General features: G+C 33.0%; 4 protein-coding genes across 4 annotated transcripts; 2 read left to right on the forward strand and 2 right to left on the reverse strand.

Moving 5' to 3' along the window:
• The first annotated feature begins 404 nt into the window (after positions 1-404).
• Positions 405-2,076, forward strand: LOC132914371 (PEST proteolytic signal-containing nuclear protein-like). The gene is made up of 3 exons (XM_060973436.1): positions 405-548; positions 1,130-1,329; positions 1,398-2,076. The coding sequence occupies exons 1-3, from the start codon at positions 512-514 to the stop codon at positions 1,638-1,640; spliced, it is 480 nt and encodes a 159-aa protein (XP_060829419.1). The 5' UTR covers positions 405-511; the 3' UTR covers positions 1,641-2,076.
• Positions 2,073-3,128, reverse strand: LOC132914411 (small ribosomal subunit protein eS26). Its single transcript, XM_060973498.1, has 3 exons — positions 3,012-3,128; positions 2,242-2,550; positions 2,073-2,146 (listed from the first exon to the last, which is right to left on the reverse strand). The coding sequence occupies exons 1-3, from the start codon at positions 3,012-3,014 to the stop codon at positions 2,114-2,116; spliced, it is 345 nt and encodes a 114-aa protein (XP_060829481.1). The 5' UTR covers positions 3,015-3,128; the 3' UTR covers positions 2,073-2,113.
• Positions 3,129-3,639: 511 nt separating this feature from the next.
• Positions 3,640-4,683, forward strand: LOC132914419 (protein aveugle). The gene is made up of 3 exons (XM_060973506.1): positions 3,640-3,995; positions 4,128-4,241; positions 4,344-4,683. Exons 1-3 carry the CDS (start codon positions 3,957-3,959, stop codon positions 4,518-4,520), a joined length of 330 nt encoding a protein of 109 aa, XP_060829489.1. The 5' UTR covers positions 3,640-3,956; the 3' UTR covers positions 4,521-4,683.
• A 262-nt stretch (positions 4,684-4,945) lies between these two features.
• LOC132914194 (RYamide receptor-like) lies at positions 4,946-26,837 on the reverse strand. The gene is made up of 10 exons (XM_060973070.1): positions 25,484-26,837; positions 11,228-11,360; positions 8,977-9,179; positions 8,734-8,882; positions 8,489-8,610; positions 7,591-7,808; positions 7,175-7,275; positions 7,018-7,108; positions 6,831-6,949; positions 4,946-6,386 (listed from the first exon to the last, which is right to left on the reverse strand). Exons 2-10 carry the CDS (start codon positions 11,343-11,345, stop codon positions 6,137-6,139), a joined length of 1,371 nt encoding a protein of 456 aa, XP_060829053.1. The 5' UTR covers positions 11,346-11,360; positions 25,484-26,837; the 3' UTR covers positions 4,946-6,136.
• Between the last annotated feature and the right edge of the window lie 567 nt (positions 26,838-27,404).

Below are 27,404 nucleotides of genomic sequence, written 5' to 3' on the forward strand. Positions count from 1 at the left end.
TCAACTTTTATCTGAAACATTTTCCGATATAATTAATAATATCGAAAATATTTCAGCTTAATCCCTTAGGTGACTCACCCTGTATATAAAAATGTATGCAACAGAATAACTAACATTAACAAAGATTAAAATGTTTTATTTATATGTATTGTACGCACATTCAAATATACAGCACGAAGCGCCAGGCATAATTACCAATGAAAAGGAGATTTGGCAAGAAAATTTAAATAAATGAAAAAAATATTTTTAAGACAATTCCTAAACTACAAATTCTAATCAACGTCAGTATCTGTAATTATTAAAGATGTATTTTATTAAATAAATTTTGTTTTTTCTCTTCTGTACTATATGTACTAACTGTTATAAGAAAATTACTAGTCACTGTTATATTTCCTTAAATGTCCCTATTTACGCTAAGCTAGGTACACTAGTCTGAAGTAAACTGCAGTTACTGTCGTTAAAGTGCTTCAGTTCGCTCGATTTCGCATTGCGTCCAAAGAAAATCAGAAAAATGTCGAAGAGGAATCAAGGGGACGAATATAGAAAAGGTTTTATTCATTTTATTTATAATCGTATCAGTCGCATTTGGTAAAATAACATTTACTTCGTACTTTGCAGAAAATGGATAGTGTTCTAGTCTTGATTTGTTTTCGTTATTGATTTCATGCCTACAATCTTTAATTATGGAAACACCAAATACTAAATATGTAATTTAGAAAATCTATTACGAAGCAGTTTTAGAACAAAACTAGACGTGCAAATCGTATTTTTATTTTCTAAATCTCGTTTCTTACTTTTCATGTATCGTTTTTGGGTGCACGCATCCTACAACCATGTGCCAAAGGATGCTTCACAATAATAAAAACGGATTGAATGTTAACCTTATGTAATAAAATTATCAAGTAAATATACATATATTGTATATCGTATTGTTATAAATAACCTTAGGACATGTATGTTACATACACACTTGTTTCTTCTTCATCATCATTTATTGATTTCATTTGTTTTTGAATTTTATTCAGAATTACAAGAAACTTGTGCTAAGCATGCCGCTTAAATATTTCCGGTTAAAAGATACAATGTTGTTTAACTTGATCTGAACTTTGCCAGTGTTTGACGTTGTCAGGGTCAAGTGTGTACAGAGCAGAGGACTCCAGGGGAGATGACAGAGGAAGGGATCGTTCACCGATTAGATCAGATGACCGTTGTGAGGCGGGTAATTACAACCAAAGTGATACCAAGAAACAGAAGCTGGCATTTGGATTTGGGAAGAAAAGTGGAACAGAACAAAAGAAGGGTATTCAGATAAAGCTAGGCTCTACATCAGTAAGTAGTAATGTATAAATTGAAGAAAGCATATATATATATTTGTTCTTACGAGAATTGTATTTTAGAAACCCACTGTAAAGGCAACACCAATCCAGAGGCCAACAGTAGCTTCTGTATTCAATGCAGATGAAGAAGATGAACCCGAGGAAATGCCAGCAGAAGCAAGGATGAGGATGAGAAATATTGGAAGAGAAACACCAACCTCTGCTGGTCCAAATTCATTTGGGAAAACAAAGCAAGGATTTTGCGATTCTAAAAAGATATTTGAAAAGACGCTCAAAAAAGCAATGGAGGAAGCAAATAAATGATTCCTCCCCTGATGTACTGGGCAATTATTCTTAATTGTATATTAATTTTACAAAAAAGATGCAACAATAGCGAAATTCTTTCTGCAGTTATATGCAAAATATTTTTATCAATTTTATGCATTATTAGCAGGCATTAGATACAAAGTTTCACTTCATATTTAACATCACATTTTGGAAACTAAACATTAGGTACTGTTTAGTATTAGCTAATATTAAGACTGCACTTCAAAGTGTATTATTTCTTTGTGTATCTCATGTGGGACTATGCAAATACATTTAACTTGTATAATTTTTACGTTGTTCATTACTACTATATTAATTTTGAATCATGTAATAAATTTTTAAAGTGACTTGTTTAGGAATGATAGGAAGTTTAAAATAATTTATCTGGTAACTTGTAGAATAAATGATATAAATAAAAAACAGTTACTATCGATTTTATACTTTATTTTATTTAAAATTTACATAGTAATTTATTTCCTGTTTTGTTGGCCTTGACGCAGATCCTAAACAAAACAAAGATATGACACAATGAATATAGATCAGAAAATTGATGATGAAATTAATAATATGCATAATAGTGTAATTTAATAATAATTACCCTAGGGAAATTACGAACTGGAGGTGTCCTGATACGGCGATTTGCCTTTGACCTGTTGCGAACTACTTTTGAGTGAATAGCACAAGAAACACAATAGTGTAACTTGGCATACAACTTTGGAAGTTGATATGCAGAATAAAAGCTTGCTTCTGTGATATCTCTTACAGCAGCTGCTTCTACGATATTACGAATAACGAATTTTTTAATTGCTTTATCTTTTGGTACACAGCGTGCACAATTAGTACAACGGACAGGGTTTACATGACCACGGCCATGCTTAGCACGTCCACCATTCCTGCGTTTGCAAGTCTGAAAATAGAAAAGTAAAACAACATTAACAGTGATATGGAATATTGATACAAACTAACGTGGATAAATAATTGTTAATTACGTTTATAACTTTTTCTTCTAAGGTTTAAAATTATTAGTAATATACATGAAGGTTATGTATAAACAGTTCATAACATACAAATGTTCCTAACATGTAATACTCAAAAATATTAGATTTCAGTGAATTTTGTTCTTAGTTTTGAAAAAATTATAGTTTATTTAAAAATGATATTCTACGAATATACACAATGTGAGAACCACATGGTCAACAATCATTCTGCACTTTCATATTTCACGAATACATCACCGTTAATACTGATTATATTATGTAAAACTGCGTCCTACGCACTAATATTTTTTATTAATATATATTAAACAAATACACTATGCACAATATCGCAAACTAAAAGAATCATACACGATAAATAAGAAATACTTACCATTTTCTTACGTTACTTGTGAGAGAAAGATCGGAAACAATGTTTAATGACGTTGAATGAAGTTGGCAAGTCAAATCAATGTACTTCCGTTCATGTTAAGTTGGCATTCAGTTTCGGATTGCGTTTGAATCGTGATACTCGCGCGCTTTGAATTTTTATTAATTTAATGCTATTTGTTTGTTTAATATTAAGTGTCAATACATGTGTGACGTTTATCAAATGAAATATATCACAGAGAAGGAATTAAGGTAATATAATACTGTATTTCGAACATTACTTGTAGAAAATTGTGTCATTGAATATCATAGATTTTATATGTCTTTAAATGTATAATACGCAACTTAAATCATAAAAAAATATATAGATCGATAATATTTATTAGAAAAGCTGAAATGCATTGTTATATATTATTTGATATTACCAGATATTACGAAACATTAATCAAATAATCTAACTAAAACAATTTTTGGACAATACTTCAACATTGAATATTTATAGCTTGTATAAAATTTGATTGTCCGTTATTAAAATGAATAAAAGTTTTACGTAATATAAATTTCGAGCAATTACAATTTAGCCTAGCGTCTTTCTGAACTTCTAGTGACATAATACATATGTGCTTACACTTTAAAATGGGTGTATTGCATAGTGACAAAATGGAGAAGTTATGCTCAACATCACAAAGGATAGGTGGATAGAAGCAATATAATTTTGCAGCGAAGAGAAACGTTCTAAATTAACTTTGTTTAGTTGTTGTATGTTGTATATTTTCTACAATGCATTTTAGTGTAATATAACAATAACAAGTTTTTAAATAACATATATTTTATACAATTTTTATGTTTGTATCATTAGGAGGGTACATTACATACTATTTTTAATTTTTTGTAACCTATTTTATTCTATTTGTGTTCTTTGTAATTTTATTTTTGAATTTTGTACACAATGGTAGAAGAAGTAGTTAATTCCACTAATAAACCAAAGGTATGTTAATCTTGTGGTGATAGCGCTATCATTGTTAACATGATTGGAATTTGATCAATTGTTTATAAAAGAAATGCAGTAATTAAGGGTATAAAAACTTTATGCTGATTGTAATTGAATTGGATATTGTAGAACAAAACTGCTAGACCTCGTCCTGTTTATTTATGGAATGTGTTAGATGTACAAAAATGGTTGAGGAGGCATTGCAGTGATTATTATCAATTATATCATGAAAAGTTTCTATATGTAAGTATGTAAATTATTTAAACACAAGGAAATATATAGTTTCTGTATTTTATATACTTCTGCATTGATCAACATTGATCAATATCATTTGTGTTTTTTAAGCACGATATCACTGGAAGGGTCTTGTTAAGAATAAATGAAAATATTTTATTGAGACTTGGAATTGATAATGAACAACATAGAATGGATATTTGGCGGGAAATAATGAAATTGCATCTTAAAACAGATATGTTAGAGATTAAAGATATTGAACGACGTAATAATATGAATTTTGATTAATATGCTGCATGAGATAGAATTTTATTTTTTATAATAACTTGCGATAAATGATACTTTATATTTTTTATTGATAATGTTACAATATTAGTAGTTTTTAAATCAAATGTATTAAATGAATGTACTTTTATATATATTTATAATAAAGTATTTGATACCTTGGGTATATTATTATCTCTGATATTATGAATTACAAGAAAATATGAATGTATAGGAATAAGGAAGTTTGCGAACAGGATTTGATTGTGTAGTAAATTGTTATCGTTATTTTTTAAGGAAAATAATTTTATTTCACAATTCTTCGTCGTAAAACAAAAAGTGTCATATTAAAATTACGTATCTGTATAGAACGTCTTTGAAATTATACAGTAACATTTTATTTGATAGGAAAAGAAGTTTCTGTATTACAAATTTTTTTATGTAACATGTTATGTTTCAACAAAAATTCATTTATTGACTAGAAACATTTTGTTATTATTGTAGCACGATAAATTACATCAATTTTAACATTTAATTAAGTTGAAATAATATTCTGTTTTTTTTTATTTATCATCATTAAGTACATGATCATTTGAACAAATAACTTCAGAGACTAAACTCTTCATTACCCTGTTTGTTGCTACAATTTTACATAATATGTATGTATGTACTAAAGAAATAGTAATTTGTTGCAGGACATGTCATATATCTTTAATCTGTGGTGAGATGGAAATTAGAATTATTAGTCAAAGATATAGCTAATTGTTATTACAACAAAATTTTTTAATAATCACCTTAACTGTAATTTTAATATTTTTTCAAAGTATCTATTTAAAAGTTTTAAGGGTAATGTTTATGTTTAATACTTTTGAATACTTTTTCCAATTATCAACTTAAATTTAAATTATCATTCAATCAAGACATATTTAGCATTTTATTATCGTTGCGAGAAAATTTTATTTTTACATAAAAAAACGCTTAAACTTATAATAATGAACAGTAACAAAAAGACGTTACTCTAATAAATGTTTCACAGCCTTACATATTGTGTGGAACTTCTTCATAAAGTTTAATAACTGTGATCCTAAAAAGGAAATTAATCAGGAGGAAATAAAATATTTCTTCAATTATCCTAATTATTTTTAAAATATTCACCGTTGCATATTCGTTACAACTAAGTATTTCTATCAAGATTTTAGAATTTTTCAAGAATATTTTTACGGCATAGTAGTTCACTGAGAAATTGTTATTCATTAAATATAAAGAAAATAAAAAGATGCACTAAATTTGTGTACGCGCACATATATATGTACTTATATACACATTAGGAATCTAGTAAATGCTAGACAAATGTTTATCACATTTAAGTCGTAGAAAAACTTGAGCAAGGATTAGAAGAACTGAAAAGAAAATGCGATTAATTAGACGTTTGTTTCACAAGTTACTATAAGATATGTGGGAAAATTATCCTCTATTAGTATCAATTAATAGAACTATTACCTTGTTACATCTATTGGTTTACCTTTGTTTGCATATTACATATGCAAATGAATCATGCAAATTTTGCACTTGGAACAAAATACATCTCATTGTTAATACTATTTAAATTAATCGATAAGCAATTCGTTAAATTCTCTACGTTATAGACATAATTCTTCCGTGTCGAGGTCTTGAGTGTGTTTGTGTCTTCCGGACGAAAAAACGTACAGTTCCTCGTTTCTATGCGCACAGTGGTTCTCACCACGAAAATAGTAATTAATCCCTTTTTTGTTTCGTGCGTTCTTTTGGTGATCATCGATAAACGATTGAGTCGAGTCTCTCGCTGACATACCTTTATGAAACGATGATACAGTTGGATAAGTATTGGAGATTGTACGCCTCCATTCGTATCTACGACATTTAAATTTAGTTACTTTTTATTTCTATGAATAAAAGAATCTTTTATAGAAATAGTACAATAATTGGGCCCTTCAAAGGTTAAACTGATCAACTCCATTTTTTATGAAGTTGTTAATCGAAGAGTAAAGGGAACAACAAGGAGAACGTCATAAAATAAATGGGCATTCCTTGCTCTTCCCCCTTATCTTTTAATTTTCCTGTTTCAATTTGGCAATTTTATCCAGGTACACGATCAATATTAAGTATCTCAAGAAACAAGGGACTTATTTCTTTATAAATTTAATTATTACAGAAGAGATAGTACAAGTAATCGTTTCAGTAAACATTTCCATGTTTTTGATAAACGTTTGCAGTTGTTATTCTTCGCTACGTCTTAGTTCACTGATCAGCATGGCTTCTGCGCAGCTCAATTATGAAATGTACTTCAAAGAATACCTTATGGAGGTTCTTGTACTTTGTGTTTTATCCGTATCCGTGGTATCAATTGGTGGATTAGTTGACCATTTTCGCGATTTAAAAGGACATCTCTGTTGAAATTCCCTTCTAAATTTTTCCTAAAAGTAGATCGTACACTGAGAAGATGTAGAAAGTTATATCGAAACGTATAACTTGCGATACTTACGTTATATATTCCATAAATAAATGGATTGTAACAGCTATTTGACATGGCCAGCCAATCGAAAAAGAACCATATGTAATGGATATATTTGTAACTGTAATCACGTCTCTTAGTAATCTGTTTTACATATAATCTGGGCGTAGAACGATTTATTACTTACTTGTTTATTTCCGAATAAAAATATTGGAAAGTGTTATAGGTTTGAAGCGGTAGCCAGCAAATTGCGAAAAGTGCTACTACTATGATCAACATTTTGATTACCTGAAACGCAACGAACAATTCGCAACTGTGTTAAATAAAACCAATAAAAGTATGTTTAAATTAAATCGGAGCTACGCTGTTTACGTAAAATACGCACGTAGTTCGAGAACGTAGGAGAATACGTTATCGTTGTAATAGAATTATTTCTCTTTTTATGTAATTATTTTCTATTTAAACGTCTACGCGAGAAACATAGTAGCGTCGGCGTGTAAACGTATTACGTTTATAGGATCGAACAGCGGAAAATTCCATAATAAAAATCGAAAATATAATTGGAGATTTTATGTTAGTTAGTAATAAAAAAAAGGGATATACCTTTATTTTATTCTTCATTAGATTCGCATCCCGGGAATCCTCGGCATTTCCCGGAGCTTTATTTCCCCAGAGTTTTAACGCTATTCTTGCATACACGCAGGAAATAATCGAAAGAGGCGTGACATATTGCAAAAATACTAATAATCCTGAGTAAATAAACATGGATTTGGTGGATAGATTTACGTGTATGCAGAACGGTTTGTAGCGATCTCCGCCATCTACGCCAATTAGAAATTAGAAGAAACGATCGATAAGTTACACGTACATGGATCGTTCGTTTTCAAAGCGGCGTAAGTTCATTTTCCTTTGTTTCCAGGTATCGCGAAAAATCTTTTGCTGAAAGGTCTACCTAGTTCATCCGCATCTTTATGCGCTTAATTAGGTGCGAATTCATTATGTAAATAGTTTTGTTAAATTGACTGGATCAGTAACTTTTTTCAGGGTTACGAGCGGACCCACACATCGCTTTCAAAGTTAGGGAATTATTTAAAATCCATGTTCTACGCTTTAATCCACTCTGCTTTATGAATAAGAACAGGAAAAGAAAGTACATATCGTTGTTTAATTTCAGTGTCACTTGTTTTTGATTATTTGGTGTCTCGATTGTTTGTACAGGCTACGGATTACAGGAAATGGATTTATTAAATTAATTATTAAATTTATTAAATTTCGCTTGATTGGAACAAAAGAATATCCTAAGATTTAGATTATAAATTGTTTGTAAGGAAAACGTTCATATTAAGGGGCAGGGAAATTCCTCGTTTTTTCAATCTTTCCACAAAATGCACTCGCACCACTTTGAAAATAAACGATTCGTATTATACATCGATGAAAAATGAAAAGTCTCTTATTTACAAGTCTCTGATAGTTTAGTCAAGTGATCTGTCGTTTAACTTACTTATAGAATTTTCCCGTACCATAGTAACCCTACGTGCAATTGCCATTGGTGTAGCCAAACTACAGGCGAGAAACCAAATTCCAGCGATTATAATTTTGGCGGTCAGCTTGCTTGGTCTCGCGCTATTAAATGTGAAACATGTGAAATGAGAAAAAGAAATATAAATAACAATGGTCAGAAGAATCGAACGGCGTACGTCTATTTGATGGACTTAGATAATCTACCGTTTTAATAGATTGACGCACCTGAGTGGTTTTAAAATCGCTCGATGTCGATCGATCGCGATCGCTGTTAACGTGAAAACCGAGACATTGACAGAAAGGATTTGCACGAAAGGACAAAATGCGCACATAAAATGTGGTAGGAGCCATCTTTGCAACAGGGCTGCTTGAAACTTAATAGAAATATTTCTCGTGATTAGAACAATGTATATTTTAGTTCGGATTTTATCTGAACACACGGAGTTACATATTAAATAAATCTTTTACCTGAAATGGAATCGCGAACAAACCGATAACAATGTCCGCCAATGCCAGGTTCGCTATGAAAAAGTTCGTTACATTTTGCATACGTCTGGATGTAGCTATTATCCACATAACAAGAGAATTTCCCACTACTGCCAGAAACGATATCGTTCCGTAAGATATGCTGAGGACAACGAGTATGGCGGTTGGAACTTCGTATTTTCCATCTGAAATCAATCAGTGGCGTTTGAACTAACGAGGATCCTTAAATTGTATGAAAATGAATCGGACGTTTGATATAAAAATAATAGGAAAATAATCTCTCGATGAGATACATATAATTACGCTGTCTTAAATGATATGATAGATATGAGAGATATATTTTCAAAGAGGAATAAATTAAAAGCTTCCACAATTCGATCGTATCTGAATTTTTATTTTCCATTTTTTTTTTCAATTTTGTCGACAAAAACCATCTCCCCGATTCGATTCTGATAAGGTATACTGTTCATCGCGCGTGTTTCTTTTTATTCAGGCTAACGTTTTCAAAGCGAGCGAACGAATATTTGTATGAATATTTTCACGAATAACTTTTAAAGGCGAGATAGCCTCATGAATAAAAACATTAGATTTTGGATCTCGATAGTAGTGTCGCGCGAACCTGAAAAAGACAAGAATAATTCACTACACAAAGAAGATGCAATTTACAGTTCTTTGAAGTTGCAATTTATGTTTGTAATGCCGATAATGCTTGAGCGCGACGATCAACAGATTATCAAGTGAATACAATTTGTTCATTGTTAGAAATACCAAAAAAGCTGTGACGTTCAATGTGGAAAGTGGAAAAAAGGAAATATGTTATTCAAATGGATTAGATATTGTTACCTTTCTTTTCAGAATAATTCTTCGCAGGAAAAAAAGAACATGAAACGTGAAAGAACATGAGTAACTTTTAACAGGATAAAGCTTTTCAGAGCGATATAGACAGGTCCGTCTTTTTTAATGTACGAGATATTCATTATCGTGTCTCTAGCGTTAAATTAAATATAACTAAATGGAATATTTTGATCGTTTAATTTTATAAGGTTTCTTGTATCAAAATAAGTTTCCTTGTTGTATACGGTACAGTTCAGATATTGCGTGGACTATTACCACGGACTTTTGCCACAAACAGTGGCCGGAAACTTCCGGCTCTTTGCATCGCTTAAGAATATACGAAATATTTCCATCCAATAATAATCTAATAATTTAATCTAATAATTAAATAATAAATACCGTGATCGACTTAAAACACCTTAGTCATTGTTAAAATTTAGCTTCAATAGTATAAAAGGTATAACTCTGTCAATATTTCTATAATTAATTAATATAGCTTAATATGTGAAATAATTTTCGATGAATGAAAATATTATATACCATACAACACAATATACACAAAATTATTCTTTCATTCTCATACTGCCACAATCATAGCCAAGATAAATAAATCCTCTTCTATCTAAATGTCAGTATTACATGTTATTGTAAAATAAATAATTTTGCAGCTATCAAGCTATAAGTTTTAAGCCAGTCTAAGCTTCTGAATCGTCACTTAAATAATTTTATTTTATACCCAGTTCTGTCCATTACCATTCACGACAGAGTCAGTAAAGTTTAATAAAAGAATTAATAACAGATTTTTGATAAAGGAAAATGTCATTTCTACCTTCGTCGTCAACTCTATGTTCATTCCTTTAAAAACGATCCACAACGATCAACTAAGCGATTAGTTTCCTTTCTTCATTCTGTTATAAGCGTATACTCTTACTAATCCTATTTGCATATCACTTGGAAGAGTTATTCTAATTTGAATCGTTGAGAAACGGAAAGACGAAATCATATTCTACTTAGATCGAATTCTAACGAGTTTCTTCGTTTATCGATCGACTTTTTATCGACGAACTTTCTTTGATCTCGAAACTGTTTTTGAGAATTTTACTACACTTACGCTTGTACCTACATATACGTAAAGCTCAAAGAACGCTCCGATATGTTAACAATGTTACGATGCGAAATTCCATTTTATACCCGTTTCTCTAAAGCAACGATGCATTTTTTTTTTCGTTCTTCATTTCGGTTATTAAAGGTTTCCGCGGCTCTTTGGAATTAACATGTACAATTAATGAGAATGAAAACGGTAGTTTAGCCTCTGACAGCCTTTATATCATGTTTGAATGATGTTCATTCACATTTCGTTTTCAACAATGAGGTGTATTAATAATAACATAATTCGTACCAAAATCGTCGTATATCGAGCCATTTGTATAGGTCGGGGATATCGTTGACGTGTTGTTGAACGTAGGTTGCCAAATATTTTCTATTACTTCATTTTCGTCGTACCATGAGATATTCATGATGGTGGATTGTATCTGCAACAAATCAAAGACAATTCACAAGTTATAATCGTCAATTTCAGTAGAAATTATTCAAGAATAAAAATAAAACTTTGTTATTCGTTCTCAATTATGTCACGACGAACAAACAATCTTGTGTCGTGGTACTTTGTAATTATTTATCGTGGCCAACACTATATACCCTTAATTAATTAATTTTTCTGCAAAAATTATTCGTAGCTGTCTATATATATAAAAAAAAAAAAAGAAAAAAAAAGAAGAAGGAAGGACAGGTCTCGTAACTCAATAGACTCGATAAATTATATTCTCAAGCGTAGCGGTGGAAAGTATCGAGGGCATGATTTATTCATTGAATTTTATGTTGCTTGCTACACGCAAAGTTAAAATTCTGCCGGCGCAAGTTGTACGTACGATTTATCGACCTACAAAAGGGCACAATTTTTCTACGATCGTTTATCGAGTTTGCAAATATCCAACTTTTACACCCTTGGACAAAAAGATAGCACATGTGTGCTATCATTAATTTCTCATAGATAGAGTCCGAATTTCCCAAGTTTGACGAATGGCATATAAACAGTACCTTGTAGTAATAAGGTATATGAGCTTGAAACTGTATCTTCGCTATTCCTCTTGTATTTATCAACAATGATTGTGAAATCCGGTCGGCGAAATGATAGCACACTTTCAAAAGTTGTAGTGTTTATTATCTACTAAATTGTACAAAAATAAAAAACCTTTTAAAATTTAATAATGTGTGGATCCTCCCTTATTCTCCACCACCTCCAGCATTCGTTTCGGCAAAGAACGATATAGTTTTCTAATATAATCCAGCGATATATTTCTCCATTCCTCTTCAAGGCACTTTTTTAACTGATTAATACTTTCAAATTGCCTATTTTCTCTATAAACGGCATTGCTTAATTTACTCCAACAGTTTTCGATTATGTTTAAATCGGGGGAGCATGCAGGCCAGTCCAAAACTGCAATATTTTCTGTTGAAAAATATTCTTTCACAACCTTAGCGGTGTGAACTGCAGCATTATCTTGCTGAAAAATAAAATCTTGTCTCGCAATATGTGTTGCGTACTTTGCAATTTGATTTTGTATCAAATTACGATAGGTTATAGCATTCATCTTGCTGCGAATTGATATTAAATCAGTCTTTCCGTTATACCCAATACCTGCCCAAAGCATAATGCTACCTCCACCCATTTGACGCCGTATTTGTGACAATTTTTTTTTTCTTACATCATGATAGTAAAAATTGAATCCATCTGGGCCATCTAAATTAAATCTTTTTTTATCTGTAAATATAACTTTCCTCCACTTCTTGTTCCACCGTATATGTTCTTTTGCAAAATATAATCGATGCTCCTTGTGAATCTGCTTTAGAGCTGGTCTTCGTTTTAATTTCATCCGCTTTATGTGCGCGGATTGTTGTAGTACACGTCTGACATTCCGAGGATTAGTTTTTACGCCAACTTTTTCTGCAATTTCACGTGACGTGAGAAGCGAATTTGACGCGGCACGTAAAATTGCACGTTTTTCACGAGTACTAATCGCGGAAGGTCTCCCACTGCTTTTTTTTGTTCCATAATTATTTACATCTTTCAGTAAATTATAAATGACTTTCCGACTTCTACTGAGAACTTTTGCAATTTTAGAAATAGTAAAGTTTTCTTTCTTTAATTTCAAAACTGTTTGAATCTCTTCACTATTTAGCTGTTTTCCACGTCCCATTGTTTGAATCGAAATTTGTAAGGTTTCTAATGAAATTCTTCTACTTTTCACTACGTCTACACCACTCAGAATACACAGAAATACTAAGGAATGGAAACAAAATGCTTGGTGTGCTATCATTTCGCCGACCGGATTTCACAATCATTGTTGATAAATACAAGAGGAATAGCGAAGATACAGTTTCAAGCTCATATACCTTATTACTACAAGGTACTGTTTATATGCCATTCGTCAAACTTGGGAAATTCGGACTCTATCTATGAGAAATTAATGATAGCACACATGTGCTATCTTTTTGTCCAAGGGTGTAGTATTGATGGAACATAATCGACTTTATTTATTTATTTTCATAATACCAAACTCTCTGGTAGAGGTAGAATTTCCGTCGTATTTCGAAACGAGCTGGTAAAATTCTGAATTTAACGAGGTGGCTAGGGGTCCTTTGTTTGAGACGAAACAACAAGAAACAACGTTTCACTTTTTTCATGCCTCTGACAGCGGGAACTGCCATTAAGTACCCATCCTCGACAACTTCATTAATTCTATCGTCATGGGAGTCGAAAACTAGGTTACTCCGTTAGGCAAAATAATCTTACGAATACGTCGATTTTGCTAACTTTTGCTAACTGTTCGCTCGAAAATTTTTTCCACCTTTATCTCTGGATTTGTATCCAGTGTACAAATAAAATTGCTGGAATTTTCATGGAAAATAGTTGAACGTGCGTACTTGGTACTCACCTTCATCGAGAGAACATTTTTTGTTCCTGGAATACCTACAACGGTTAAAACCACAGCTACGTTTCTATTCTTTGAATTTTTATGAACTTTTCATCATCATGATATTACTTTCTATTAAATACGAAGTCAATCAAACATATAAAAGCGATACGATGAAATTTCTTGAATCATATAACGATAATACGATAATACGAAGAATTCTGTCAAGCAATAGAATTTAACGTAATATCTCGGTAAGTAAAGTAAGAGAATAGTATAACTACTATATATACTTAACAGTAAACGTATTTTCTTGAATTTCTGTGGATTTTTATAATTTTCATTCGTCGGGCAATTTCGAGCTTTCATAAAATGCTCGTTACGCCGTGAAACCTCATTAAATACGACGCTTTTCATAATATAGCAGTCGCAGGTTTTTCAGATTATGTTTCAAGATTTATAGCATCATTGTAAGTTCTTTTGATGTATTTTTGACCCTTTGGAATAATGTCGGTCGGATTTTTTCTACAATTTTTGTCGGTATTCTCGGAATTTGGAAGAAGAATATTTCAACGTTTTGTTACGATCCTGTGAAATATAAAATTTTTTATCACAACGATGCTCGATATTTTGTAGTGTTGGGATTTCCAATAATATACGAACGTGTTCCAAAAATTCGTATTTTTCAGGTATTTGTCTGAATTTTGCAACGATACATGATATGTATTGTTGCGAAATCTTTTGAAAACTGCTGCGTGCATTGTAATAAACATTTTAGTATTCAATTAATAGTACAACAATGTCCGATGTTAATTAATAGTACAACAATGTTTTAACTGAATTTCAAAACCATATATTATTGAGATAACAACGTTGAAGTTCTGTCAAAGTAACAGCTACCTCTATTATCTGATAGAATCTGGTTATTTCATCAATTTTAACGGCAATGATTCCACAATTAATCAATATTCCTGCAGAAAATTGGTTTGAAGGAAACAACTTTATTGATTTTCTACGATGAACTTTTGCAATTTATAATAACAGAACGGTTTGTAAATATTTAATGATGTACGCGAGCGTAAAAAAGAATATTCCTTGGTATTTGTTTGGCAAATTTTATCCGCTAGGAAGAACGTGTCTCGCACGTGGATCATGGTGGATCACATTGTTTCACTATCGGTACATCTACATGTATCCATATTCAGGCAAACGTTTATTGCGATATTTTTGAATGCCGCATTTTTTCTGCACCATATTGTGAATTTTTCTTTTTTCAATTATATAATTTTATTATAATTTTCAACTATAGACAACGTTCGTAACATCAATTTTGATTAAAATTGCACATATACGAACACTTATCTTAACATTTTGACTGCCACGCCGAAATCACATGTTTCGCTGAGTACGCCACGGGAGTATTTTTATTATTCAAAGCATATAATGGCGAAATAATAATAAATTGACGATGTAAGACAACTTTCTTCCCCAATGGACCGTTTATCTTATTGACGGTCACGGGTGACCACCGTGCCGCCTTGGTAACAGTCAATAGCGACGTATTATAATAAGGCTTCGTTTATTTCAACAAACCATTCGCATTCGTTATTTCGTCGTAAGCAAAACGTGCAGAATATATTGTTGAAACGTGTAGAAGATATTAGTAAACGGTATTTGCTCATTCTATATACAATAGTAAGGTATGTGCACACTTCTAACTTCAATTATATGATTATAAAGCAGCATTTACGATTATTTTCTAAGCTGTGTTTATAATAATATTCGTAGATAAGCCCTGAAAGATATGGATGCAAACACAGTGCACCGTTACATGCAAGATTTGTCCTCATTTTTTTTTTTTATTGATGTTCTAGTAAAAACGTTTAATCGTTCAATGGGGCACTTCTTATTTCAAAGTATCTTCTATTTATCGATTATATTCAAAATGCCCTAGCTGTCAATTTTCATACAATTTTTACAATTGTAAGAAATTCAAGAGCTCGATATATACGACCAACGTGGCAGTCAAAGTGTTAATGTATAGTGTAATAAAAAAATATGTAAGTTTATTTAAAAACGTGTGTCTATAGTTGCAATGACTTATTTGAATGAATTCCTATTATACATATTTCTACGAATAAATTAATTTTTTTATTTGGAAGTAGTTTACAATCGATTCTCATTGAGAATTATAAGTAAATTATTCTGGCGTGGTATTATAACGTGAATAATAAATGGACATCGTATGTTTGATTCTAGCTGAATCTAATGTTTAAATCCAGAGGGTAATGTCTTTTTAGCCTGCGGATCTGATCCGTCGTGTCAAGTAATTGAGTATACTGAATTTGGATATTTCTTCTTTAATTGTTGGTATCTTAAGGTCTCGATGTATTGTTTCGTTGGTAACATACCAATAGGTGCATCTATTAAGGATCTTAGAGTTTTTGATTGGAATCGTTGAAGAATTTCTATGTTGGAATTACTCGTTGTTCCCCATAGTTGGACCCATACGTCCAAACAGGTTTTAATATGGCTGTATATAGCATTATTTTACTCTGCACGCTTAGGTTGGAACGTCTGCCAATGAACCAGTAGAATTTTTTAAATTTTAATTTAAGTTGCTAATTGCTAAATGAACCAGAAATTCTCATATAAAGTTCATAACATGCCTTGCAGTACTCGAAGAAATTGTCTCAAGTGATTAAGTTGCTACAATAAACGCAGTTTCGGTTAAACTCAAAGACACGAAACATTCGTAATGGAAACGACAAAAGGACTAAACTACGTTTCGACCAATCGCATTTCCTAATGTCTAATGCTATCTGTTTAATATGGAATGCGAGTCAACAATATAAGTTGAGTATAACTTTGTCTCGCAGAGTATTTGAATTACAAAATCGCGATGTTCAAAACGTAAGTACAAATTGTTCAATTCTTGTTATCCTAAACGAGACTGCATGTTGTTAGCAGCGATTACGCATATTCCAATTTGTTCGCTACGTTAGTTTGGAAACGTACAATAAACGTTTTTGATGTTGTTGAATCTTATGGTAGCTTCTATTTATTTGATTTCACATCGTAAACTCCAACTGCGCGAGATATTCCTGGAAAAATCGTTTTGAAACATAAGCTCGCCTTCATTGAATTTTAATTAGAGTTAGAGTTGTTAATATTTTATGCTTGTTACACAGCAAGAGACAAATATCCTGAAGCGACGTTGAAATCTGAAATTTGTCTTTGAACCTACGAAGTTTAAATCATGCACCGTTTAATAAATAAATTATTGAATTTAAATCCCTCAGACGTTAGTAACTCTCGGAACCTCATAATGTTGTAGAATTTCTGCATATTCGAATTCGGGATCTGTGATCTTATGGAAAGTTACGTTTTGTGTATAAGAGCCATACTAACGATGCATGAAGTATGCATATGCATGCTATGTTGATACTGTAGCCAGGGCAACAATCAAATGTTCTAAGTTTGATGCTAATTACCATACGTGATATGGATACGGTATCTGTCCCGGAAACTATGTCGTACGTTTGCGTTTCAAGTTCTATTGTACCATCTGGTTCTACAATATCCCATCGTAAAATTTACTCGAGGACTTAATTTTTAGATATAATTTGTTCTTTAAATGTGTTTTGATATTGCTGCATGCTTTCTATAATTTTATATTATAAAACAACTGTGGATGTTCATACAGGTTCATATTTCTATCAAAATAATTAGCAAAAGAAATAAAATGTAAGTAGAGATTCGTTTCAACTACTTAATATACTCAAAGTGCGTTTTATTTTGGATATTGAATATGCAGATTTTCATATTATGCGCATTTTGTAATTTTATGCATCCTTAAACGTTTCATATATGTTCAATAAACATCCGTAGTCTGACTATAGGAAATTAATGATAATATAAACGTACCATTCGTTACAGTATACATAAAATATAATAAATATAATATTTTCGAAATTGCGCTTAAGATTAATATCGCTAATTTCATTAAATTACTACTAATGTCATGATGAACGATAATTTTACATAAATGATATGCAGCTGATACAGTTAATGTCATGTTGTATTATATTACATATATTGTATGCGTATTGTATCTGCAAAACGAATATTCATGAAATTATTAATGAATAAATTGTAAGTTTATCAAATTACCGTCCAATCTATGATATCGTTTAGAACATGTATAAAATTTTAAAAATAATATTTTATTATATATGAAATTGTAATATTCTTGAAATTCGATCTCCTTTCTACAGGTACATATTAATGTGTAAACAGATAACGATATGATAATATAATAATAATAATATCATAAAGTAATTCGATCTGTTTTAACAATATTAAAACCACAGTGTGAACCCAAGATATGTTCATACTTATACCTGTTTTCATCTCGTTTTAGATCTCGCTTCAGTTATAAGAACTAAACTTTAGTTCTTATAAGTTCAGCTCTTCAGTCATAAGAACTAAAACTTCAGTTACGAGAAGATCAATAACCAATATCACATACTAAAATATTAAATATCGTATGATATTCCAATTAAAACGATGCAAAAACGTCTGTGCTTACATATTTTTGTGAACGTCACGTATGGCTGACACGAAGAATTATTCTAGTTTTATTCGGAGAATTTAATATTTAATAATCGTACTAGAAAATCGTGCGAGAATTTTGTGCCGAAGAGAAAGAAGAATCATAAAGAATCGCGAATGAGAAACGTCTCAGAAACGTCAGATTGTCTGTATTTCCTTGGGAGGGAACATGAAACAAACGATGCGATTTATAGGATGCTCTCAAGCCTGTAATACCTCGATTTGTCATGCGAAATTTCTTTGAGACTGGAGAAAAGTGATAGAAAGAAATAAAGTGTCTTGTTTGTAAATATCACACGTCGATAGTGAAACGATAGTGAAATGAACGGGAGAATCGTTCTTTTTTAAAATCTTGTCATTTCATCCGTAGCGAGATGTTCAGCACGTTATTGTTTTTTATTTGTTAAGAATCAGAGCTGAATGGCAGTTTTAATAAAACCTTCCTTCCTATTAATTTCCAAACGGTTTATACAATGCAGATCGCGCGAATACTACAATACCTCTGTTTGCAATACTATTTTGTGCCAGGGAAATAAAAACTTTATTTTTTATACAAACAATACGCGCTGTATCCTTTCAACTCTCGTCTACGCCCTGTCGCTTTTCGTTTTATTTCTCGTTTAAGTTTTCTGCGTCAGTCGGGTGGATATCAGGCGCGTAAAAGGCGCGTTCGTTGAGAATAACATCGGTGTCTGAAGATTTTCCAGCAATTATTTTCGTATTTAATTATTTAGATATTTAGATAATGCGTATCATTTCTACCTCACAGGCGAATATTTCCCTCTGACGAATAAATTTCAGAAAATACTTCTTGCAGGCTTAAAAATTTAAAATAACGTCCAGTCCATGAATTTCTCATCATTCGCCATTGACTTGGATTTTCCTTCTTGTTTCTTTCTTGGAAAATATACAGACTGGAATCAATGAGTCACTTTCGATACGTATTTGTAACGCGAATGCTTTTTTAACTACTTTATAATACGCTTTATAATACAATATCTTTTTTATAGCAGCTATAGAAAAGAAAATGCGAGCGAATGATTTACTTGACGCGCTCGATTTTATAATATACGAGTACTCTGCAGTATAGTGAAATATTTTGAACAGGAGCTATGGAAAAGAAAACGCGATTGAATGCGAGGTAAACGATAGGAAGCTGTATCGAACTCACATAATATAACGATCGAGTATTGGTCCGTGGCGAAGCGTTGTAATACCGCGGGTCACAAGAGGCACACTGACAATACTTGTTACTGCCGTGTTGCCTAGCTACAATATGCACTTTGTGCTTATTAACGCTATTATGCCATTTGGCCAACGTAACGCGAGCGCGCAAACGCCACTTTGATATAAGTGTCTGTGTTGTCTGGGTTGGACACAACAATATTCTTCGAACGAACGAAGCGAAGCTCTTGGTTCTTTGGTTGACAGAAGGAAATTTTATGACAAAGGGGCTCACATTGACAAGAAACTATTTCTCTAACAAAGAATTGTTAATATTCTTTGTCGTTCGCAGACAGTAGGAGAATTAATTGGCGGCTTAGGAACGACAGAGATGAAAGTAGCAACTTTGAGAAGCTGAATTTAGTCTCGTATTTAGACACTTAAAAGCATCGTACCTTTATAACTTCATAATTAATTAAATTACGATTCGATTCTCTGTCACGATACGTTTCTATTACACGAACGAATGTAATGAATTATTCGTAATAATAAACGCAGAACCATTTTCTGAACATCGGCAATCGGCTGATCCTACGTCATTATGATTCTCAACCACTTAATTCTAAATTATCTTCCAAAGGATTTTATTTCAATTGAACTGGAATTTTTTCCTAAAGCAGACACAGACACAGAGTTTTCTCTCATATTAATTCGTTAAACGATCAACGTACGATTCGCCTTTCTGCATATTTTCTATAAATTTCCTTTGTGGAAAAATATCCCCGTGAAGTTTCATTACCCCGTTTCTCTCTTAATTGATCGGTCTTGCGCAAGTAATTATCGCGAAGAAGGATATCAAAGTTAATTTTGTACTTGCTCTAACCGTTATCCTGAAATTTGTAATTAAGAACGAGTTTGTGGTTTTTACTTATATACAGTTACGAAACTCTTCGAAAGAAAAATTATACGAAGACTGATTATTTCTGATGGATATACGCAATTATTTATACGTATATATCAATACATATAGAAATAGGACGACACAGAAATGCGCGATGGTGAACGATAGAGAGTAGAGTACCTGTTTGTTTCTATGCTGCTCCGCTAATCATATTTTCTACCAGACTCGTCATCGAAAATACAACGAAACAAGATATCTCAGCATTTAAACAAAAGGTAACACGACACCGACCTAATTAGTTACTTTTGTACATTTATCTCACGATCCGTGTAATATTCGATAAAAAAGGACACGTTGCTGATTTATGTCCTTGTGGCCGGATTTAATTTCAAATAACGACCATGACGATGACGATGAAAAAGGTGGTAAAGATCGTATTGCAAAATGTTCTTAAAAATCTGCATTCGCTCAATTTCATTCTTTGGCATAGTATGGAGATTTAACGAGGAAAGTTTACTTTGTCAATGTATCTTTTTTAATCCCGTAAAAGAGTTCTGAACGTACTTATTTACGTTCGAACGAAAGAGCGAACGATATTGTAGCTGGCATTTCGGATTGTTTGAAGAATATATATTTTTGGAACACTGCGTTACGCTAAACTACGGAGAAGCTAGCAATATTGTTACCAGTTCGTATTCATCACAGTGACAAGTTGATGAGTTACGTACGTGAAAGGTCGAAAGATTTTTCAAAGGAAAATTTCTGTTTTCCTATTCGTGACATGCGTGTTGTGCAGAATATTTTCAATTTTATTTTAATTCTGTAGAATATTCAAGAAAGATTTTATTATTTTTTCGATCTAAAGACTGCTAACTGGTATACGAAGAACGAATAAAGTTAATTACCTGACTGGATTTTTTACCATTTTCAACTGTTCTAATGTTGTTTATGTCTTCGTCGTTTCAGGAGCGATGATTGTGGATTTGAATAGCGTGGCGAGTCAATAACTGATCGGAAGATAAAATTATTTACACAATATTTTTTTATATGCGAGAATGTCTTCAGTATGTTGGATCGCGTTATGTTTCTCGTTAAATATTTAAACATTCGTTCGAATGGCAACGTGATTGACACGACACGAGATGCAGAAAATCTTTCGTTTCGCACGTTCTGTTATTGTTATAACATCGGTGCAGTTTCGTGTTCTAACTCAGACAGACGTAAGTCAAACTGTATTATTGCTGATATGCAAGCCAGAAAGATTCCAAAAGAAGAACCCTTATAATTGTATAAAAGTTGCAACGAATATCCTTTTAGAACGACATTTCTCCATATTGGCTAGCAAACTGCGGATTTTTATTTATTTATGAGAAATTCGAAACTACGAAGAAGCACGGAATACGTGGTACACACATAAAAACGAGAAACATCCAAAGTATATTACTCGTTACATTATTTGGTAAAAGAATCTTTTACCCAGATTGCATTTTTTAAATTACCTCCCGAAAAATATGAACTTGTTCGAGGATTGTTTCCAAAATTTAATTTCGTAAAATGAAGAGCAATGTTTTTAGAGTACGATAGACTCGCAAATATACAAAAACGAAGAAAAGCTGTTAAAAGTGGCGGAAGTCGCAGTTTTTCACGACTTCCGGCCTAAGATCTAAAGATTTTTATATCTTTCGATGTTTGTCGTTTGTTTTCGTATCAATCTGTTTCGATGAAATGTTTAACATGTACGTAACTGCTATCGATCTTCTGAATATATTGTTTAAATTTTTATTACAAGTAAAGAGCGAGCTTTACCTTTTTCTTCGCGATTTTGGCCAATTGCAAATTTCTCAAAATGCTTTTTCATTCGTCATCGAATAAACTAACGCTTCTAACTTCTCAGAAAAACTCAAGTTCTTTGATCAAATTTTTAAAATGTTGTTCCGTTTCCAATGGCGTAGGAATACTTTTGTCCGGCACTGTGTGCATTTTTCGTATATGCAACGTGATGTTAGCACGATTGCATTCCGATAGTACCATTGTTCTGCTTGTCGTCGATTGATAAGGTGCAGTTTTAACGACACGTTTTTCTTTATAATATTCATCATGTGCGTTTGCAAATTGTATAGAAATCGAAAATAAAATGGGCGTCTGAAATTGTATGACCATTTGAAAGATTCACGACAAACAGAAGATTTCTAAAAAGTTTCTAGTGAAATATCCTATTAAGACTGTCGAGAGGAATCGAAAGTATTCGGACAAATTTTATTAATGAAAATCCAACGGAAGTTTCTCTTCTTAGAGAAGAAAAGGTTTCGACGTTCATGCGATTTCCTTGGCGATCTTCGGAGAGTTCCGCTTTCGTGAGACGTTACTGTGCTTCTTTTATCTTTGGAAAAGGGATTTTTATTGAATCTGCTTAAGCAAAATAAAATATTTAGCATTTCAATGCTTTAAAACGAAAAGTGATGTTATTACAATGAAATCGTGAAAGTATTATTGAACAACTGAATGGAAAAAAAAAGTACAATATTCGAGAAATATGGGAAATTATGCTAATCGGTATAAGCTACCTATTCGGTGTAAAAATGTAGCTGCTAAGTGAAGTTAAATTTCATTGTTGGAATAAGCTTTAAAATTCTCTTCAAATGGAAAAAGTTCAGGGTATTTACCATTGTTTTTGCTTGAACATTATCGTAATCATTAATGCATAATATTTCACTGATAGTACTGTCATTTTTTAACACTGACCTCTCCAATAGAAGTTATAATTTGAAATGTAAACAACATTTCTCTCAAGAATTAAGAGATATATCGAGATTATCCTTTTCTTATCTGATTCAGTTAATTTTTAACTTTCCAAATAGCTTTTTCAGAATTGTTTACACATTGGTTCTTAATTATTTACACGTTTTGCATTGCATTGCATTAAATGTATCAAGTGATATGGGTCTACATATTATTTGGCAGAACTTCGCGTATCATTCAAATTCCTACGTTTCGAATGTATAGCTAAAAAGCGAATGGGATATTTTCTGTGTAACGTACACATATTGAGTATGTGGAAACACGTGATCGCGTGGAAGCACGCGAACGCGTAGAAACACGTGAAGCACGCGTTTTATGTTTGAATTACAGAGAATATTTATCAACGCAAACTATTTTCATATATCGGAAAAAATAATTATTAGTAATAAATATTAAGTATTTATGTTTTTCCTTGCGGAATAGTACTTGCGAACAAAAAATAAAAATTGGCAAACGTTCGAATTAAATCGAACGATTAGACGTGTCATTATAAACTTGTCGAAGGTATATTTTTAAAATCTTATTTCTGCGAAATGCGCAGAAGATTGACGAGAGTCGTTGAAAAAAGTACGAGAAGCATAAGAATAATATGTTTCTTCGATTGTATAATTTTCATGTATCGCCGTTTTATGTTTTCGCCGAGTCATCGAATTTTTTTGGCAAAAGCGTGTCTTTCAGAAGCTCGGCCCAACTTTTTTGCAGTGTTATTCGGAACTGTTCCATTCGCGGGCAAAAATTGGCACGGTGCTCGTGTTTTTAATTGCGTTACGATGCATATCGTTGGTTTGCAGCAATACAGTGAAAATAAATCGTTTATTTTTCCGACGTTAAGTACTAATTAAACACCTAGGTCATTGAGAAACCTGTCGAAAGTGAAGTTCTTGAAGTATTTTATATATTTTGTATGCTTAAATGTGTTGTATATATCTACGTATTCGTGTGAAAGCCACAGGTGAAAAACACAAGTTGTGTTTTCTGTCTTTTGTGGAGAAGCAGTTTAATTCAACTTGTAGTCGATCAATAACACGTCGAAACTATCTTCACTTTTAATTTTGGAATTAAATGCGTGCTTTTGTCATCATTTTGTCGAACATTTAATTTTTTAAAGATATTTTAATTTAAAGATATTAGGAATATCAATATATTTTCACCTTACACTAACATAATATCTAGATTGACGTTATTCGTTTCTCATGGAATACCTTGAATTTATCATTTATTTTTAGAAGACTCGTATATCTTGAATCTATCAGGTTATTCCCTTCTTCAGCTATTTTATAACAAAATACTTCTCTTCGTTCGCTATGTCACATAAAAGTCAAATTCAACAGAAATGGACTTATCATATTTTTCACGTGTGGTATTCACATGAACGATATAAACTAACAAGTTTCGGCTTCCACGTAACATCGTCAAAGTGGAAAGGGTTAAAACGCAAAACAATCTTTTCCCGTAGCTCTTTGGCTTCTCTTACACGAACTCAGCAAAGCTAATGTAGAAGTTACGTCGTGGTTTCTGCATATGTTAGAGACTCAAAACTACATATACTTCTTTGGATTCATATTTCTTTCTTCTTCATCTTTGACAAACGTAGATAGTAAGTTTATTTTTTGGGAAAAAGAAAAATCCTTGATCACTGAAAGTACGTTTTTAATCAGCGTGCGTGTACGATGCTTCTGTCTTCTTTCTTTTTTAATTCGACAGATCGCGTTTACAAACTCGCGAGCTGCGACGTAATCGCGAATGGGAACCTGAGATACTCGACGAAGTTAGCTGTGATGATAGTGAAACGTTGGGTTACTCTTTCAAGAAATATCTAAGAATCTTACAGTGCAAGAATACAAGTCGTGAGAATCATAAGATACTATATTTGAAAAGAAGTTTCATTCTACTTCAACGAGACGCATTGAAAGAAATTTTCGTTTTGCACACACGCGAAAGATCTTAACGTTCTTTGTACTTTCATTTTTATTCGTCGAGTTTCTTTCCATCTCTTAATCTCGTCGATTCAGCTACACGTTCAAACAATTTTGTCGATTCTGTCGAAGATAACAGCCTTAACAGTCTAAGTTCGCCTATTTGCCTAAAGTAGCGTTAAAGTTCGTAACCATCTGCAACATGGTGGCTTATTATCGGAGAAGTAGATCAGTTTCAGTTCCATAGCAAATTTAAGATAACTGAACATGTGCAAGATGCAACTCACCGAGCCGTGCAGTATCTGCTTAAGGATCGTTCAGCAAGAACTCGTACGATGCTGCTTCATACGATGCTACTATTTCCACTTCGATGATTATGATCTATCATCCGTAAAATTCTGCCGATATCAGTTTGACATTATTTCGATATCCCATGAAATGACTTCAATCCATTCGATCCATGCGATCACGCTTCTCTACTCGTACATAGCATTCACTTGCTGCGACCTTTCGACGCACCGCTTGATCGAAATATTCCGGTCGATACGAACCAGGAAGCATCGCACGACATTCGATAGACAACCAATTTACAAAACATCGGAAACACGGTTTACAGTCAGTGAAACAATGAAAGGCGTCGCGTAAAGAGCGAAACTGTTAAATCGATCTCGCGTCACGGTGACGAAGTCAATCTCGGAGACGTTGAGACATTTCAAGGAGTTCTTCGTGGACAGGTATTGCGATCGTTTCGTGTACAGGCGTCAGTTTCAATTGCATGGAACTCGGCTGTTTCAGCATGCTGCTATTATGCAACTTGATTACGAACGATCCACGGTACGTTATTCAGCTTCGAACTGATCGTTGGATCGGCTATTAAGTCGCGGTGTTCGTCAACGACTTCGAAAAACACGTGTTCGTTATAAATACACTGTGAGTAGTAGTAGGTTAGGACTTAAGTACATTGGAATCTGGCTGTTTGAACAGACGTCAACGCGTATTGCCTAAGCAGCTGCGTTCGACGTATCGATGTTGACAGCCGGAGCGCTGCAACAAAGAGCGGATCAAAGGGTTTTGACAGATTCCTCGATTCCTTTGGAACGTGTACAAACTGATCGTAGGTTCTTTCACTCGTGCATGTGTGTGTTTCATCCGAGGCAACGACGTGCATGTTTCATCCGAGACAACGACGAATCAACCCTCTATCAATTTAATTGTTCGCCGGTTCAGCTTGCACGACACGAAAATTTAAAGGGCCAACAGATTTTTAGCGATTCTCGTTCGTTTTCTCTTTCGTTCGATTCCCTTCGATCCGAAATTTTCTCCTTCTTTACCACTTACGTTCGAACTATTACTCGTAATTTACTGTTTATAAGTAAATATGATGTTAATCAGACATCGGTAATTGAGATTACGTATGTAAGAGAACCAACCACCTTCTCTTCGTCCAATCACTCGTAGCTGCCATAGATTATACTTTCTCTTTTGCTTTAAATATACAGCGATGACCGTCGAACGATTGCTGTTGATCCGCGCGTAGTTACCATGGCGTTTCGGAACAATAGGATTTTCACGATTAACGTAACAACGGTTATTGCGATCGGGATCGTTTGATTTGGTGTGCGCGCTTTCCGAGAACTCGCGACGAAATGCGGCCGGTTTTCACGAGGAATATCGTGAACGAGGGGGTGGGGGTGCCTGCGGTGGGGCGGCAGACTTCAGCAAGGCTTTTCCTCGTGGAAGGAGATCATCGTGGAACCTGCGCCGTTGATCGTGACTGCTGCCTCCTGCGAATCTTAACTCACAGAGGGACCATTTTTTATCCGCTTCGCTATTGTGTACACGCTGAAAATAATGGCTCTGAACAATTAACGATTGCTCTCTTAGTACCACTATGCGTTTTGTATCTTTATACTTGGGTTGTCCGGTCAATTCTGGTTGTAAGATTCAACGCGAAAACCACTGAAATTGAACGGACAACGTGGTGTAGTTGTATTTATTTGTGTAGGGCGATGAAAAGAAGGGGTTTACGACTTTACGGTTACCACTGTATGGTTCGCCTTTTTATACTCTCACTCTGTCAATTCTGGCTGAACGACTCTACGTGAAAACCGTTGAAATTGGTTTCGCAAGAAGCTGTATTCGTATTTATTTCTATAGGGCGATGAAAGAAAAGGGTGTTTGAGAATAATATAAAATATTTTTCTTAGT

The sequence above is a fragment of the Bombus pascuorum genome, chromosome 1 (genome assembly GCF_905332965.1).
Source record: "Bombus pascuorum chromosome 1, iyBomPasc1.1, whole genome shotgun sequence".
NCBI classification, from domain to species: Eukaryota; Metazoa; Arthropoda; class Insecta; order Hymenoptera; family Apidae; genus Bombus; species Bombus pascuorum.